This window comes from Xyrauchen texanus, chromosome 2, assembly GCF_025860055.1.
Source record: "Xyrauchen texanus isolate HMW12.3.18 chromosome 2, RBS_HiC_50CHRs, whole genome shotgun sequence".
NCBI classification, from domain to species: Eukaryota; Metazoa; Chordata; class Actinopteri; order Cypriniformes; family Catostomidae; genus Xyrauchen; species Xyrauchen texanus.
The window spans coordinates 13,607,341-13,627,515 of record NC_068277.1 but is presented as its reverse complement, the minus strand read 5'-3'; the positions used below and the strand labels follow the sequence as shown (position 1 = coordinate 13,627,515).

Here is a 20,175-nt window from a genome sequence, read left to right as displayed (position 1 = left end):
CATACCACAGTGTAATGCATTTTTTGGGCAATACAGCAGCATTTCTGTAAATGATTTATTCAGGATCAGCCTATGCTGTTCTCTGAAACTCTGACACCCGCTTTCTCTGGCACGTTGCTATCATACTGTACTTCCATCTCTCACTGCTGTTCCCTCTTATGCACTTCGTATATTCCATCTGTTCAACAAGCTGTATTGGTACTAAACTCCATTAAAAATGAATTCTCATCTTACTATTTATCTTGATGTTTTGCTACCAAATCAGTTATTCCCCTACCACTTGAGGCAGCTCATACTAATTTCCTCTCTTACTCTCAATCACTCCCTATTGACGACAAAGTATATGTACAGGTTAGACAAATGCCTGACATACATATGTACAGTGGCTGAACTGAATCATTTTACTGTTGGGTATACATATCACAATGGTGGAAACTTTTAATTCTGGAGAGCATGTTCTACTTGTATTTCTTGGTGAAAGAAACAAAACTATTGCAGTCTATGATTTGACATTTGGATGATTTAAGTTTTACATGCAACTTGTAAAGCTATATAAGGATTCTTGAAAAGGAGGATGCTGGAGGCCGGCTTGACAAACACGTAGACCTTTATTGTTGTATTTTTCAGTCGCACACAATAAGGTCACTTTTCAGCTTCATTACACATAAACTACTTTCTTTTCAGCTTCACTACACATAAACTCCGTTGGCTTTTCAGCTCAACACCAGGGCTTGATTTGTAATCTGGCATACCAGCCCCAGCACTTTGAGACCAATCAGGGGTTGGTAGAATCGGGACTAAGCTGAAATGAGCCGCCATGTTATGCAGAATGGGCCTAAAAATGGCGCCACGATGTGCAGAAAAGGACAGTGACGATCCCCCCGCTCAACTTTTTCGCCAGTTCTCAGGCCAGTTTCTCTTCCCAGTCAACACTACACATAAAATCTATTTGATTTTCAGCTTCACTACACATAAACAGCATTGTTGAGTCGCTCTCTCTTCCTGTGTCTCTCCCCGACTGCAGCACTAGCCGTGGTTTTATCTCTCACCCATTAACGCTGTAATCAGCCACAGCTGGGCGAGATAATCGGCTGCAGGTGTCCAACCCGGCCTGCCTCCCGCACAGTCACCATTTGGACCGCCCTGCTCTCCACATACCCCCATTGCCCAACTCAGGCTGGGGACCTCTCTGGCCTGAGCCTCACTCCTACTCCCTGTTTCTGGAGAGGAGCCGCTGCTCTTTTGGCAGACCCAGCGCCGGATGGTTTTCCCTGCCTCTGTGAATCCCAAAAAGCTCTAGGGGGAAAAACTTGTCGGCTCCCAGACACGTCGCCCACACGGTCCTCCACCAGCTGGTCCACCTCCGTCCATGATGCCAGGCGATGGCACTGGTCTCGCTCAGCCATCCCTTTCGGTAGCCTACTGATGAACCCGTTGTGTCTCACCAGATTGTGTGTCCTTGGCACCGTGTTCTTGAGCCAGCAGCGAGGACATCAGGACAACATGATCTTCCTCCAATTTTCCCTGGGTGTCAGCACCAGTGTAAGGCAGTTCTTGGAAAAGGAGGATGCTGGGGCTGGCTTGACAAAACACATAGACATTTATTGTTGCACTTTTCAGTTGCACACAATAAGGCCACTTTTTAGCATTACACAAAAGGTTTGCTTTTCAGTTTAACTACACATACTCTTGGTTGGCTTTTCAGCTTCACTACACATAAACCACTTTGAGTCTCTCTCTCTCCCCTCTCGTCTCTCCGATTCGCCGCTCGGCCCACCCTGCTCACCACAGTGAGTGTTTGCTATTATCTCCAAAGATGTTCTAAAAAAATCATTCATAGAATTCAAATTGCCTCATTTTGCTGATCCAAGCCAACTACACTGTTAGGCATAGCCCATATCGACTAATAGACCTTCAGTATATATTCCATTCAAACTTTGTTTTCTAAATATTTTTGGTGTTTATAACATTTTTAAGGAAGCCATTGTCATATCTGCATGCTGAGAATAGTAAATGGTCTACTTTTGCTGTCTTGTAAGTACAGGTATAGAGCTCAACTGTATGGTTTCAGAGCTCAACTGTATGGTTCAGAATGGAGTTTGTTTAGCAGTGATATAGTGTATAATGGTGCAAAAGCCACCCATAAGTAAAATTGCCTTTTTTGGGGGGTCACAATGTGTATCAAGTAGGGCTGTCGATTTAACGTGTTTATTCAGTGCGATTGATTTGACAAAAAATAATGCGTTAAAAAAATGTATGCAATTAATCGCACCTTAATAAGGAAGATTCCTGAGAAATGCAAGCTTGTAGTACCACCTGTTTACTCCAGAGGGCAGTAAGTGAAATTTCAGCTGTATGAGCAACACAGTTTGTACAGTGAAGAAAACAATTCAGTAGGAAGAACGACGCAAACATATGTTACAATCTTCAAAACACTTGAAGGAGCGCAAATGCAAACTAAGGGATCTCAAGATGTATTTAAAGATTGAGTATTAAACTATATTTAACTTGAAACCATGAACTAAAAATTGTATGTTTATGATGCGACGCACCCGAGACGCTACACAAGCATGTCTGACGCAGGTGTAGATTGACGGGCTCTTAAACAAGCCCTCATAGTAAAGCTTGAACTGATTGACAAATTCACTTGTGAAATGGATTGCTGTGAACTGTATGCCAATGATTGAATTATGATCAATAATATGGTAGTAAACAATATATTGTATTCTAAAGCCGCTTTTTGTTTTGTCTTATCAATGATTAACTCTTCTGCCACAAGCATGTAATGCATTTTAATTATCTGAATATTTTTTATTATATATATAAATATATATAATATATATTTTTTTATAATTAAAGATAACTATGTATAATTATATATTGATATAAATATGTATAATCTTTATATATTGAATTATTGTTATATGAGGGGCTTTCTCCGCAAATATTTTTATATGCGATTAATCGCAATTAAATAATCGGGACACCATGTAATTAATTCGATTAAAATTATCGATTGACAGCCCTAGTATCAAGAATTAAAAAAATAAAACACATTTATTGATAAAGTAACATAATTATTTGAAAATAAATACTTACAAAAGGTCATTTTGATTAAAATTCATTAAAAAAGGGTCAAGGGGGGCCTTTTGCCCCACACTTGAAATGCGTTCAAAATCACATCTTGTCTGAGTATCTAAGGTATTTCATGAAGGATGTACTTCTTGGCTGGTGAAACAGTACGTTGTTTTGGTATCCATGTGAGTAGTATGAATAGATTCCTGACATACTTTATCCGGGGAATTGGTTATTGATCCATGACCCAAATATATGACATAATAATAACAACCATGAAAACGGTCTTCTCTGGTTTTGTTTAAACAAGCAGAGATTATTTAGCAGAGACAGCCCACTTATATAAAAATGAATGGGAGAAATTGGAATGCTCTAGCACCCAACATTCAACAGATGTAGAAAGGAAGTACAGGTAAAAGAGCCAATAACCTTTTAGATACACATTGCCTGTCAATCAATCCTAGAACACGCACTCACATTAACTACAAGTAAGAAATAATGTATGTTTTAGTGTAATATGAGGTAAAGAATCATAATTTATTATACCAGTATTGTCAGATTTTATTGCTTATTTGAAATATGTTCTTTGAACATACTCTTGACCAATTTTTTAGATTTTGGTCTTTCTCCATTCAAGTAGATGGGAGCTGTACTGGCCTGACTGGAAATAGCCTCCTGACTGAGAGCATCCCAAAGATGGCTGCCATTGGACTGAATTGCTAGAAAGACTTTATGGCCCCTTAATGTTATTGTTTACACTCAGTCATATGGAACGAGCTTAATTGATATGTCACCTGTTTTGACTTCAGGTTCATTAAAAGAAACAAGGTAGCTGGCTGCTAACAATATAGCAGGCTGCCTTCTGTAATGTAGGCTAACATTGAATCGTATCAGAGAAGAATTTTGCGCTAACAAACAATTAGATATTAGCATATGCTAGTAGGCCTACGCTATTTTAATAGAGTTTGTCAAACTCTTGTGCACTCTTAAAGATGAGCAGCCTGGTTAGGGTCCCAACCCATCCCGTAAAATAAGGGATCGTCCTGTATTTAAAGATACATTTCTTTAATTAAAAATATTAAATTAATATGGGACGTGATTTGTCCCATATTTAAGCTGGTCAGATGACGTCATGCAGAAATTGTTCAAGATTGCCAATTTAGCATTGATATAAGTTGGAAAATGTGTCTGTGGTGGGAAAAGAACCTTCTGGAAAGTCCACAACTGGTGCTAAAACTATTTTATATATAAATGTTCAGTAAGATCAAACAATGTATGAATGCAATCACGTCAAAGACCGATGAAGGAATTTAAGTGTCCCTTATTTTAATAGGCCTACTTCAAAAGTGGCAACCCTAAGCCTGGGCGACCTGTCCATGGTGCTGATAGTAAATTGCAACAGCAGAAGTCTCTTCATCTTTTACAGACTTCACTAAAAATGGTTGCGAAATTAAATATTCACATTTATTTGGTAGGATAGAGATAAGTCTCGTAGTAGGCTAATCAAATTCTGATAATATTGCAGGATCTCTGTCTGGATATTTGCAACGAATAAAGCACATTCATAGCTTAAAAAAAATAAAATAATTGCTTTGGCCCACAGAGGCTGTTTAACCATAGTTCGCCGTTATTGGGCGCCCTAATAAATAAATAACTGAAGAGAGAACTGCAGCTGAATTGCTGATGTCAAGAGCTTCAGTGCTGCATTTCATGCTGCAGGGTGAATGGCGACGGCGATCTTCTCCGGATTCACACATGCGAACCTGACAAACAAGATGCGGACCATCGTCAAAAACTGCGTGATTATATCGGCGGTATTAATATGTCTGGTCCCGTCTGGAAACACGGGGAAAAAGGTTTTTAAATGCCCGTCCCCCTGTAGCTGCTCCAAGGAGTCTATTATTTGCGTCGGGTCCTCTAATGTCCCTCGATTCATACCCAACGATATCAGTTCACTGTAAGTCTGCATATGCTTCTTCATTAAATATCTCTGCTATTTCTTAATACGTGGCTTCATATTCACTTTGGATCTAAAGCTTTGATGGGGAGTAGTGACAACGGAGCCAAAGGCACACCTTCTAAAGAAAATGTAAAAAAAATTCTGGTCTTAAAGTGTATCAAGATTGGAAAAAAAATACATAGGCCAATATTTTTATTGAATATTGATGGAGCGACATAATTTGTGTGAAAAGAAATTATAACGGAAGGTTCATTTGAGGGAGCCTTTTACCCCACACAATTGGGGTAAAAGGCCCCTAAGGGGGGTTAAGTGATATAGTGTGTTTTTTTTATTAATTTCCATAACATTTTGCATTTTATAACATCTCAGCTATTTTATAAACAGATTCATCTCCATTGTTATGTGATCAGTCAACGGGAGCCCACTTTGAACATTTGTTTATTAATAACAAATTTAGTCACCCCACTTAAGAAAAATAATTGGCTTTTTGGGGGACCTTTAGCCCCTGCAGCAGGGGGGATTTTTACCCCAAATACTATCCTTTCACTTACTGGACAGTTAATGAAAACTTTTGATTTTAGCACCTTGAACAAAACTGAAAATTATAAATAAGTAATTTGTCTCAAAATAAATGTGATCATTTCAGGAATTCTCATTATCTACATAAATTTGCAATATACATATAAAAAAAAAAGATTTAAATATTAGATCAAATTACCTGAAAATCCAACTTTAGACATTGCAGGCAAAGGCGTCATGGATCAGGAATATTTTGCTGTGTATATTGACAAACAGATGGTAAGTAAAGTACTGAGCTATTTTATTTTTTTTACTATTTAGTGTTTTGGGAGAAAATAAAATCAAAAGTGCCTTTAGCCTCGTTGTAACCTATAAAGCATTTTCAAGACCAACATGCCTCAAATTCAGCTATTTTGCTATTATATTGCTATTATAATCTATGTTACAAGGTTTTGTTAGGAAATATTATCAAGCTTGCATTGAATGTCTCCAATGTATGATGTTTGCTTTTGCAGGAGTATTGTGAATGGTACCTTCTCTGAGGTCAAGGAGGCGATGTTCGCACACACGCCGTCCTTACAGTTACTGTAAGTGGAATACATCTGACTAAGCAAATGTTCACTCTTTTATGGTAGAGTATGCCTCAAATGCCTTGATATTGATTCTCTGTGGAAACCATCATACACTTTCCATTTCACTACTGTTGAACCTCCTAAAACTTCCATCATGTTGGTTAGTCAATCTCAAAATGTACCTAATTAGTTTGAGAGACAAAAAGGTTAGTTTTTGAACCACCATGTGAGCTGCAATCCCTCCGTTACCCTTATAAAAATAAAAAAAGTACTGTGGTGGTACAGTGAAGCTGTCAGATGATAATAGCATGGTACTGTATGATTACTGTATTAATGTGCATTGTGTTATAGTGATATCTTGCCCCCCAAAGACATGGTTTTGCCATTGTAAACAATGCCCAAAAAGTGAATTTTGGTACTTTTTTGTGGCTTACTTCAGTGTTTATATTCCAGGTTCTAAACCAGTCAAGCTCAATCAACAGTATTTGTGTCTTAATGTTAATAATCGCAAAAATACAATTTCTTTAAAAAAAGCACAAATCTGGCTTACAGTGAGGCACTTGCAATGGAAGTAAATATGGTCAATCCGTAAACGTTAAACAACGATTTATACAACAATATGTACAAGTGTTTCAATAAAATTATAAGCTTCATCTTTCTGCCTTTAAACCCTCCAAATAATAATAATAATAATAACGCCAGGCAACACCCACCAGGCCACCACAGTGGATCCTGGTAGATGCTCATTATTTAGATGCCCCATGAAGATGCCTTGTGGGACTAGAGCCTAATACTAGTGATGCATAACCTCAGAAAGGGATTGGTTTTATTTTCTTGAGGAAATTAGAAGTGTCAGTCTATATATATATATATATATATTATATTATATTATATTATTTATTTATTTATTATTATTATTATTATTCAGAATTAAATGATCTGTTCTACTGATACTGTATAACTTTATATTTTGGCCCTTGTTCAGGATCATTGAAAGAATGGTCAAGGTTGGAACATAACATATTCTTACATTTTTCAAGGCATGCATTTTGCCCTTAAAGTTTAAATAATTTTTCTTTACAGGCATGGTAATTATATTAAACGATTTTGTTCACCACCTTTTCTCAGTCTTTGATGCTTTAGTGATGTACCATTAGAATCCAGTGTACTCGACTAAACACTTAAAAATGTATGTTTTCTTTTAGATAGCTAAAATTGGACTGATTTAAAGACAGATTTTTAACTTAGCACCTAGCTATTTTACTAGTTCGGGCACACTTCCTCGCAGTTATTGACAGTGTTCCTCCCCTTGCATTTTATTCTGAGGTACAGTATGTTCTGCAGCCCGGTGGAACACAGTGACTCTTTTACATACAGTAGCTGTCATTGGATGCTTTCATGATGTCAGCCGTTTAATATACTGACATAGGGAAATAGATAGATCTATGCTAGCCCCATCCATAGATGGAGATAATGGTGAGATTGCAAGTTTTATATGCTGTAGTTTGATCAGAGACAGCTTTGGAATGCACATAATCAAACTTTTAATAAACAGTGTTTATTACAGATTGTATTTTAAACATCACTGCGATGTAAATACACAGCCTGACTTGTCATTATAACATTCTGTCTGTATATCACTTGACAGGTTGCTTAACTCCAATGCACTCACTACAATTAGGGACGATGCATTTGCTGGTCTTGCACACCTGGAGTACCTGTAAGTGTGTTATCACTATGGTCTTTCTTATCCTTTAACAGGTATTTAACTATTTTAAAACCTTATAATGGAGATGTCTGTTACAGTATTGTTGCTGTAGCAATGGGATGTCTATTGTATGTGATTTAAGTGAATGTTTTATGTGAGAGCAAGAGATTTTCAGATACAAACACCTGTTACTTTTGTATTTGTGCCTGTTTACATAATGAACAATATTTATTTATCATGCATTGATGATGTAAATGTTCATTTCATTGTAATTTATTTGTATTTAATTTACACAGTCTAACAGATAGGTTGCTTTATTTTATTTTTCCCACCAATCCTTCAACTCTTTCAGTCTCCATTTTCTCCTTATGCACTAGGTTTGTTGAAAACAACAAGATTGAGACAACGTCAAAATATTCTTTCAGAGGACTTAGGGATTTGACTCATCTGTACGTCAGTTGCTTTGTATTATAATCATAATAATATTTTTTTAACAACCCTTTACCAATTGTTTGTATTGTTCTTCACTTTACTATACAATGTTGCTATATCCTTACAGGTCTTTGGCAAATAACAAGATTAAAGCTTTGCCACGAGATCTATTTATTGATCTGGACTCATTAATAGAGCTGTGAGTTTAAGCTTCTGTAAATGCAAATAATTACTCAGTGTGTGTGTGTAAGTTGTTGTCCATTGTAGATCATGCACAGTACTTAGATGAATGTAGGATGGTCAGTTTAAGCCTACAAAGAAATCTACATTGTATAAAAATGTATATAACTATTATTATTGTTGCTGTTATACTGTATTTATTAATACTATAAAATGTATGCTTTTACATAAAAAATGCTTTTAACAATTCACTAATGATTTCGATTTTTTTATCCTTGCAGAGACCTGAGGGGCAATGCTTTTGAGTGTGATTGCCGAGCGAAATGGCTGATGATGTGGCTAAAGAGCACTAATGCCACTGTATCAGACGTTCTCTGTGCCGGCCCTGAGGAGATGAAGGGTAAACGGCTCAATGACATGGCAAGCTTGCATAATGAGTGCATCTCCACAGGTATGACAACTTTTGTGTGGGTGCGTACTTGCTTATTTGTGTATGAATGTGTGCATGCCTATAAAACTCAGCCAGTGTTTTCTTTGTGAAAGGAATAGTTCATCCAAAAATGAAAATTCTGTCATTATTACTCATAAAATAAATGTCTATTTTTAAGATTTGTGCATTTCAATTTCATAACACATATAAAAAAAAAAATATTAAATTAAAGGTGCAAATTTTCCAATAAATATATGAAATCATGAAGACTCCAGTCATATCAGTAACCTTATAAAAGCTGTTTTATTCTACATGGGGGATGCTATGCCATTACTCGCTTAATCTCATTAACATTGTTATTTTACACTTTCACTCATGGATTAAAGTAATCATGGCTATGACTGTGGTATCGTCTTGCAGAGGATTACGTCTGACAGACATGGGTGGAATGTTGTTATGGACCATGCGCAATAATTAAGCCGTTGCGCACCGTCTCCAGGACGCCAGCGGGGTCTGAGTTGGGGTGGCAAGTTGGGTGGCGAAGCATTTTTCAACCCGTGCCACCATTCTAGCCCCGCATCTGCTGAGTGCACCTTTAAATGAATATAACTTTTAAATTAAAAATGTTTGAAAGTTATTCTGTTAAAGACTGGATGGAATTGGATAGAAATGTGTTATACAATTGAAATGAGTAAATCTTAAAACTAGGCTAAAATATTTTTGGGAGATTATGACTATACTCTGTATCTGTAGAAATATGATATGTTCCTCAGACAAAGCTATCGTCCGACTTCAGAAGACTTATAGGAATATAATGTATTAGTTGTATGGAGTACTTTAATGGCACCATCCTTCGGATGAGATGTTAAACCGAGGTCCTGACTCTCTGTGGTCATTAAAAATCCCAGGACACTTCTTGTAAAGAGTAGGGGTGTAACCCCGGTGTCCTGGCCAAATACCACCTATTGGCCCCTATCTACCATGGCATCGTATTAATCTCCATCCCTGAATTGGCTACATAACTATACTCTCTCCTCTCCACCAATAGCTGGTGTGTGGTGGGCGTTCTGGCGCACTATGGCTGCCGTCGCATCATCCAGGTGGATGCTGCACACTGGTGGTGGTTGAGGAGATTCCCCCTATACTATGTAAAGCGCTTTGAGTGCCTAGAAAAGCGCTATATAAATGCAAGGAATTATTATTATTATTATTATTATTTAATGATATTAAAGATCAGATTTTTATGTTGTTTTCTTTGCATATTTAACAGAAATCACTATGAGCTATGTTGTTCAAAATTTCTCCTTTTGTGTTTCATGTAAAAACAATAACAGCATAGGGGTTTACAATGTTATGAGGGTGATTAAAAAATGACAGCAAATGACATTATTGGGTGAACTATTCATTTAAGTTCTTGGAACACACAATATACTTCTGTACTCAAAGTATATAGACTTATTTGTTTGCTATATATAGCTTTTTTTATTAAAAAGTTCTCAAAGTGCTGAAGAAAAGGAAATGTGAATTTTTACAGCCTTTTTAAATATTCCTAATGGACGTTTTTTCATGTCTTGCAAAGAATAGACTTCTTGCGTATCTTTTTAGGGTTTCCATTAAACAAGTTCAGCACCACTAATGATAAAGTTATGTGAGCCAAAATAAAATGACTAAGATCTGTTTTTGCCTTATGTTCAACTGGCCAGATTTTATCCCCCTCCACGCTGTTTCTACTGAGTCTTTGTCTGTGGACACATTCTCCCACAAGAATGATGTGTATGTGGCCATTGCTGCTCCCAACATAGAGAGCTGCATGTTGCTCCAATGGGACCACATCGAGATGAACTTCAGAAGTTATGACAACATCACAGGTACAGTCGTGTTAATGAAATTATGGGAAATAGTGTGCATTTGGCACAAGATAAACAATTAGAAGAAGAAAAAAAGCCATTCTAAAGTTGATTTTCACAAAGAATGTAAACGGACTGTTTGAGTAGTCCGAACTATCAACTCCTGGCTCAATGTTTTGGTTCTTTTTGGCTAAAATAAAGATGTTACACATTTTACCTTTCAAAAATGTCTTCTTTTGTTTAATCTGTATCTCTTTTCATTAATCTCAGGTCAGTCTATTGTTGGCTGCAAGTCTGTGATTATCCAGGACCAGGTCTTTGTAATTGTCGCTCAGCTCTTTGGTGGCTCTCACATCTATAAATTTGATGAGGACCAAAGCAAGTTCACAAAATTCCAGGACATTGAGGTGTCTAAGATCTCCAAGCCAAATGATATTGAGGCCTTCCAGATTGGCACTGACTGGTTCTTCATCATCGCTGACAGCTCTAAGGCTGGTCTATCCACACTCTACAAATGGAACGACAAGGGCTTCTACTCCTACCAGTCCCTCCATGAATGGTTTCGGGATACTGATGCAGAATTTGTGAATTTGGACGGCAAGGCGCATCTTATCCTAGCGAGCCGTTCCCAAGTTCCAGTCATCTACCAGTGGAGCAAGAGCTCTCAGAAATTTGCCTTGCAGGGGGAGATCCCCAACATGGAGGATGCAGTCGCTGTCAAGGCCTTCTGGATCAAAGAGGAGCTGTATCTGGCGATGACGAGATACATTGGTGACTCCAAAGTCTTGCATTGGACTGCTAAAGAGTTCTCTGAGGTTCAGGCCCTCCCATCAAGGGGATCCATGATCCTACAGCCTTTTTCCTTCAAAGAGAGGTACTATCTGGCTCTCGGAAGTGATTATACATTTTCACAGGTCTATCTGTGGGATGCTGAGCTGAAGAAATTTGAGCGTTTCAAGGAAGTCTATATCCAGGCTCCACGTTCCTTCACTGTGGTCTCCACTGACCGGAGGGACTTTGTATTTGCCTCCAGTTTCAAAGGCAGCACACAGATCTTTGAGCATATCATCATTGATCTGAGCCTTTGAGTGCTGATGTGGACACAGTATAGGTTGGAGCAAATTTGTGCTCAGCACTGCCCTCTTGTAGATGGAGATTTTTCTGGGTGTTGTGACAAGGAAGGTCTGAGAACCATATTATGGCATTATCAGGCTTACAGTAAATTAGGACTTCATATGTCATTTTACATTGATTCTTGGAGGGCCCTGACCTTTTTTGCTATACCATATTAGAATGGTTATATATTAAATACAACAATTCCACAGCCCCAATAAATCAGACATTTCTTCCAAACTTGGTGCATGGACTGCTGAAAAGAGTTGCACTTGTTATCTGTATCTAAATCACTCTTTATATCAATATATAACATTTTAAAAGTCTGTTGCTTATATCATGCATGATATGGCTGCAAATAAATAAATAAAATAAAATTAAAAAAGCTAAATTTTCAGAGCAGGCATGCAAATAACATTTGAAATAGACATACAGATGGCAAATGCAGTTCTATTAAATTTAGGAACATTAAAGACCTTACCTAGGGCTGTTTACTGATACAGATTTCCCAATTCGATTCTGATTCACAAGCTTTCGATTCTGATTTTGATTAGTTTCAAAATCGATACATATGGATATATTTTATTTACAATGGCCATTTTGTTGACAGATTAATTACATTATCTCTCTGCTAATGGTGTTAATTTTACAGGGGACCTTCTAACTTGGTGTATTATGAAGTTATTAATTTAAAAAGAATTATATATTTCATCATTCATTTTTCAAATTTAATGAATTCCATCAATAAATATGATGTCTTAATCTAATATATTATAAATTGCACATATTATATTGTTTATACACTCACTGATCATTTTATTAGGAAGACCTGTACACCTACTCATTCATGTGATTATCTCATCAACCAATCATGTGGCAGCAGTACAATGCATAAAATCATGCAGATACGGGTCAGGAGCTTCCGTTAATGTTCACATCATCTATCAGAATGGGGATAAAATGTGATATCTGTGATTTCGACCGTGGCATGATTGTTTGTGCCAGATGGGCTGGTTTGAGTATTTCTGTAACTGCTGATCTCCTGGGATTTCCACACACAACAGTCTCTAGAATGTACTCTGAATGGTGCCAAAAACAAAAAACATCCAGTGAGCAGCAGTTCTGCGGACAGAAACCCCTTGTTGATGAGAGAGGTCAACGGAGAATGGCCAGACTGGTTTGAGCTGACAGAAAGGCTACGGTAACTCAGATAGCTCTGTACAATTGTACTGAACACATCAAACCTTGAGGCAAATGGGCTACAACAGCAGAAGACCATGTCGGGCACTTTATTAGGAGCATAGTGTTCCTAATAAAGTGCTCAGTGAGTGTATATTTTGTTACATGTTTATTGTTTACATGCATAATTTGTACAATTTGCATAATCCAAGCATCTGAAACCTTTTGAATTCAACAGTGAATTTTTTACTTTAAGATAATATGTGAATTCAAAATAAATTTAATTAACACCTTATTTCTATTGGACTAGTTGTTATATTCTGACTGTACCCATGAGTAGAGCACTTTACTCATTTTACTAGTTGAGAATATGCTAGTGAAAATATTTTTTTCCCACTCCATAACAGATATAGTTTTTCTTTCATGAAATCTTTAGATATATGTGGAGGCAAACAATGCCAGGTGATGATGTGTAATTTCAAAAACCTTTATTTAAATGCACATGCATTTGTCTCTTTTCCTCGTCAGTGCTGAATAATGTCGGGGCTGTCCAGCTGTTTGAGAGGTTTAACTTCCTCGATAGCACATTAAAGTAGTAATTTTCAGAATTAAAATGGCTCTTTGAAGTCTGCACCACGATATCAAGGTAGGCTAAGCCTTGTGATCACCAGGGTGATCACAGCTGATATCTCTTCCCGAGGGGAGCCCGGTTAAAGTGTGCACTCCAAAATTACACCGGTATAGACAAATCCTTTGGTAACGTCACCGCTTGATTGTGTGACAGTTCCAGAAGAATCTGTTGCTTGAGCTGGGAGTTGGAATAGATCTACAGAGAAGGGAACACAAACATGTGTGTCGAACTTCTGGACTTGGCGGTTGGCATAAACTGGTTTGTGACCGGTTCAGAATGGCGACTGAGGTAGTGGATGAAGATGATGATATGGATTTTGATAACTGGACTCCGGTGTCTAGTGGAAAAGGACGAGGAAAGGGAAAAAACAGGCGAGATGAAGGAAGTTCAAAGCTGTAAAAGGAGCTGAGAAGAGTTTAGATGAAGGCAGTAGAGTTATTCGGAAAAAGGTTGTGAAAGAGGAATTTAAAATAATCCTTAAAGGTGCAGCGTGTAACAATTTTCATGTAATATTTGCCATTTTTTGCCAATGTGTGAACTTAAAAAGTTAAATCCTTATGGCACTATATTTCACATGCTTTGCAGTTATGCAAGCTTACCTGTCCAATAAGAACAACACCAATTCAGGGTCGGTTTTGATTCCCAAAACCAAACAAGTTCCCTCCAGGAATCAAATGCCCTGCCGATGTTCACTCTAGTTTTTCCTCGATCACGTTCCCACTTAGCCAGATGGGATTCAGTAGAAGGCTCTCGGAAGTGCACATGAATATCACATCCTTTGGATTGTCCCGGCAAAACTGACCCAAGCCCTTCCATGAAAATCAGTTTACTGGCTTTAATACGAATTGAAAGCTACCTTTTTTTTCGTAACTTTCAAATATTTTCAACGATCTTCTCTTTATTCTAAAAGTCAGGAATACAGGATAAATGTAAGAAAATACGCTGGTTTCTTGATTGTAATACAACATATGACATTCAATTGAAGAATTAATGGAGATTAAAAATCTAGTATGCCTAAATGATGGAAGTGGTACAAGAATTAACATCAGAACAGGTACAGAATCGGCCACTGATCTCAAACTAGTGTCAGACTCATTGGCAGGTGTTTGCTCATGGGAAGTATTTAGAGGAACAACTGTAGGAAGTGACCATTATCCGATAGTGATAGAAGTAGGCCTGAGTTTAGAAGAATATGATACAGGAGGTTTACAGAGATGGATTTTCAGATTGGGAGATATTTAGGTATAGCCTGTTAGTGACCAAGAAATGCAAAAAAATTATATTAATGGAAATGTTGATAATTTAAATGATGCTGTTAGCAAAGCTATTCCAGAGGCTGCAAAGCAGTCTATGCAGAAGAAGGGAGCTAAGCACAAAAAGATTGTACCATGGTGGACAAAAGAATGTGAAAAAGCAATTAAGTCTCGAAATAAACCCTTTAAAATGTTGAAAAGGAATTAAAGTTTTCAGAATCTTATTGAATATAAAAGGATGCAGGCCAATGGAAGGAGTATCATAATGATAAAAGAAAGAATGGGATTAAAGGAGAGTATGGGTACACAGTCCTAAACGATGGTGAAACAACAGCAGTGAGAGATGAGGAGAAAGCAGAGATACAGGCAAAAAAAATTGTCAAAAATCACAGTTCAGACAATATTAGTGAAGAGGGGAAAAGAGAAAGGGAAACTACGGGAAAATATATAAGGGAAAATATATTACAGAATGAAGATGCCAGCACTGGGCAAGGATCAGATTGGTTACATAATGATAAACCATCTCAGTGAATCATCCAAAAATATTTTACTGGAACTATATAATAAAGTTTGGGAGGAAGGGAAATGACCATAAATGTGGAAGGAAGCTGTTGTAATTCCAATACGCAAACCAGGAAAAGATTGCATAAACCCAGGGAATTATAGACCAATTGCTTTAACATCCAACATCTGCAAAATAATGGAGAAAATGATAAATGAAAGGTTAACATTAAATAGAAAAAAAGGATATATTTCCAAATACTAGAATGGCTTTTGGAGAGGAAGAAAAAACATGGATCCAGCTTTATGTTTAGAACATGAAATAAGAAAAGCACAAATAAACAGAGAAAGTGCAGTGGCCATCTTCTTTGATATGGAGAAGGCATACGATATGATGTGGAACGGATTATTAATCAGACTTTGTAAATTAGGTATCAAAGGTCAAATATATAGATGGATTAAATACTTTTTACAAGGAAGACAAAATCAGGAACATTTCTTGTTGAAAATGGAACACCTCAAGGAAGCATAGTAAGCCCTTTATTATTCTCCATAATGATAAATTGTACATTTATGGAAATAGAGAATGGGATGGGGTTTTCGCTTTTTGCGGATAATAGAGCAATTTGGAAGAGGGGAAGAAATATGGAATTCATTGTAAAGAAACTGCAAGAGTCTATCACGAAAATAGATGAATGGTCATATAAATTGGGGTTAAAATGTTGTCATTGACAAAGACAATGTTCTTCATAAGGAAAATAATCGGTAGTGAGGTAAAAATAAAATGATATAACCAAGAATTGAAAAGAGTGAAGCTCTTTACGTTTCTAGGGTTATGGTTTGATGAAAGATTTACATGGGTAGTACATATTCAGAAAATATTGTACAAATGTTAGAAAGTACTAAATGTTATGAGGTGTTTAGTCAGAAGCGAATGGGGGTAGGGGGCAGACAGGACTGCTTTGAGGGCCATATACAGTGGATTAATTAGATCAGTATTAGATTATGATGTGGGGATCACCCGCAGACACATCTCTCAAAACTTTAGATAAGCCTAATATACAATTTCAGGCTTTGAGAGTATGTACAGTTGCATTTAAAACAAGCCCAAAAGCATTACAGGTAGATATGGGACAAATGGCATTATACATGAGAAGGATACAGCTATCACTGAATTACTGGGTTAATTTACAGGGTCATAGTCAAGACACCCAACACAAGATACTTTAAAACCTTTTTGGGGAAAGTCTCATTACCAACAATACAACCTTGGATATTTCCTGATGCCACAATAGATTTTACAATATTAGAAAAGAACAACAAGGATTACTGCAGTTATGTCCAGATCTACACAATTGCACTCAAAGAGTATAGTTAATAAAATAGTAGCATTTATTGTTCCTGAGTTTCACATCTCATTAAAAGGGTCAGTGAAGGACTATCAGTTTATACAGGAGAAATGCTTGCAATATTGTTAGCAGTACAGTGGATAGAGGATGCAAGACCATTGAGAGCAATCCTTTGTTCAGACTCACACTCATCACTAGCCAGTTTACAGTACAGTCATTGAGACAGCAGTCCAGACATTTTGATAGAAATACAACAAACGTTATACAGAATTCATATGATGGGACTTACAGTAATATTTATGGGTAAATGCACATATTGGTATAAAAGGAAATGATATGGCATATAAGCTGGCAATGGAAGACACAAAAAAAATTGCATACTGATTTGATAGTTAGCCTTAGCAGGACAGAAATCAAGAGTATTATTAAGCAAATAGTGAAGGAAAGGTGGCAAAAGCAATGGGAGGAAGAAAGGAAAGGACAATGGTTCTATATAATTCAAAGGAAAGTGGGAGAGATGAGGTGTGCAGGAAAGAACAGGAGAGAGGAGAGATTACATCAAGACTCAGATTTTTTGACACACTGGACTAAACAGTACACTATTCAAAATAGGTCAACGTAATACAGGTAGATGCAACTACTGTGGGCAAGAAGAAACCATTGTCAGAAATATGAAGGAAGGAATCTGATTCAAAAGAGCCCAGAAAATGAGTGTTATCGAATCTTATTTCAATATCTTAAAATAAATAATTTGCCAATAAAACTCATAAGTAGAAGAACTTCGCCGCTTACGTCACACACGGAAATGGTGGCAGAAACCGTGCGCAAACAGTCAACTTTAATCGGATTCCATTGTTAAAAAATTATTTCGAGGGTTCTCGTAGATGTAGATGGCTGTGGTTTAAAGCCATCAACAGAGCTGACTGGACTGAGGAGATAATTTCAACTCACGGCTTTGCAGACAAACATTCATAGTGAACATTGTTACAGGAATGTTATTAACTCATATAATTATTATAGCTAAGAAAATGTTTGATGGTTTGGTGTCGTAGGCTACTTTCGTTTAATCGTCTAATCTGTCAAATCTAACACAACAGTTTGCCGGTGTTGTGTTTTTTTGTGTGTATCAAATCACACAATAATCAAATACAAAATAACAATAATAGCACAAAAAAATCATTAAAAATAACAATAATATTAATATAAATGATTACAAATAAATAAATAAATATAATAAACAACAATATAACACAAAAATTAAGAACTATATACTAAATATATATTCAAATCAAAAACATATCTAATTACAAAATAAATACAAAAATACTTAAAAATGATCATATTTCAAGGCGTTACAACAATCTATATTCTTTTTTGCTTTGGTGTTTTGCCGGTGTTGTGTCGAAGTCTGTTTCCGGATTCTGTTACCCCCTAGCCACGCCCCCGTCCAAACGGCGAAGGAAACGCGCGTTCTCAAAAAGCTCGCCCCCAAGATGCTGTGCTCGTACCCATAGACATACCACTGAGGTACTACGGAGAGCGCTAAAGCAAAAAACTACTAATTTCTAACGAGTTTTATGTTATATTCTAGAAGTGAAAGGCAAATTTTATGACTGTCTAGTTATATTTTGAAAATGGGGTAACATAACCTATGTTTGTTGCATTTTTTATGTCTTTATGAACACAACCACCTACTGTTATTTCTATCAATAAATAATATTATATTTGTGAGAGTTTTCATTTTGAATATATAACTTTTTATAAAACTCCCTATTAATGCCCATGTTTTTTTTTTTACATTTTATTCAAAATTAGTTATTTGTTCTTCCAAGTAAGAAGTTTAAATTTCATTGAAGTTGTATCCACTGCATTGTATCCACACTTTCTCTGTACTTTTTTTTTTTTTTTTTTTTACTTTTAGCTATCTGTTTCTTGACTTTGTGTATAGCTAAACTGTATAACCCTGGCCAATTTATCTGCATCTCTATCTGTTGGGCTTTCTTTCGTTTCCATGCACAGGAACGTGTATACTATGAATCAGAACACTTGGCCACTTAGAAATATTTGTAAAAGTTTGTTGAAGAAGATCTTTGGACAGGTATGGTTTGAGTTCCCACCTAAAGGTGATTAATGATGAAAATGCCTTACTGAAAATATGGTATACTAAATTGGACAGGGTCTGTAGCACCAAGACGGTAAGCAGTCAACTTACTATCTCCTTATTTGAACAAATGTTTTAATTCTAATGAAATGTTAGTCTTCTGTGTTTGTTACAGATGCTACAAATGACCTAACTCAAACGCATTGTCTCATAGCATCCTTATAGATTACATGCTCTGTCTAAGAACAAGGAAGATGTAAGTTTAAATTCCACACAAGGTGTATACAATTAATAAAAGACCATGGTTGATTTTTTTTTTTTTTTTTTTTTGTAAGGACATGGCACACAAAAAGTAAGTTTTATGTGGTTATTTTATCCATCATTTTTATGCTCAAGCTTCTTGCTTGTTTGTTGTTTTTAATCCTAATTGATTAGATTATCTATGGTGAATATCTATGATATAGAGTTTTCTTTTTTTTTATGTGACTTCAGATCCAAACTGAAGGGGTCAAAATTATCAAGCTACAGTATTAAGCTTATTTTACACTAATAAAACACGTAAATAAACAAAAATATAATTATGTAGTACCCGCTGATCCCAAAAAACACTCACCAAACGGACTAGCTCCGCTTCTGCAATTACAGCTGGAGTTCCAATGATTATTGTGAAATGAATACTTGCAGCAAAAGCTAATTCAGAAGGCAAATTTTACTCCATTTCAATACGCTGTTGATTATGGCCGTGAAGACATGGTGAAAGCACAAGTAGAAGCTGGAGCTTCAGCTGTATGGAACTATGGAAGGAATCCAGCACTTGATAAAAAAAGTGGACAACATGGTCAATCGATTTTCGATAGAGAGGGACATTTTTGTTAAAGCAGATATTTCTCTCTTTTACTCATGCTGTCACAAAATACATCCAGAGAGAAGTTTTCAAATTCTTTGAGAATTTTTTTTTTAAAGAGCACCCTGAATTTCATACAATTCTGTTCGATAGATACTTTAGTGTAATTGGTCCATGTGCAGAGAAGTATGGTCAGAGTGCCATCAAGTGGTTAAAAGATGAATGGAGAAATATACATCAAGGGAGTCACTGAATGCTTTACAAGAATACCTCAAGAACATTGGCTGACTACGCGGATCTGTCTATATGCTGTTTTATGTGTTAGCAAAAGCATCTGTCTTCAGGTCTGTGAGCTTGTGCCAATCATAATAAACAGTGTGCAGAACTTGTCAGTAGGCCTACTTGAAAAATCCAAGAAGAAATGCTTCTTTTAAAACTAAAACTACTCGGTGCCCTGATGCAGAAGACCTCTGAACTAAAT

At 36.6% G+C, this 20,175-nt stretch overlaps 1 protein-coding gene across 1 annotated transcript; it reads left to right on the top strand.

The window, feature by feature from the left end:
- Nucleotides 1-4,777: 4,777 nt before the first annotated feature.
- On the top strand, nt 4,778-13,299 carry lgi2a (leucine-rich repeat LGI family, member 2a). Its single transcript, XM_052147806.1, has 8 exons — nt 4,778-5,032; nt 6,070-6,141; nt 7,775-7,846; nt 8,212-8,283; nt 8,394-8,465; nt 8,728-8,897; nt 10,580-10,744; nt 10,994-13,299. The coding sequence occupies exons 1-8, from the start codon at nt 4,800-4,802 to the stop codon at nt 11,809-11,811; spliced, it is 1,674 nt and encodes a 557-aa protein (XP_052003766.1). The 5' UTR covers nt 4,778-4,799; the 3' UTR covers nt 11,812-13,299.
- Nucleotides 13,300-20,175: the final 6,876 nt, after the last annotated feature.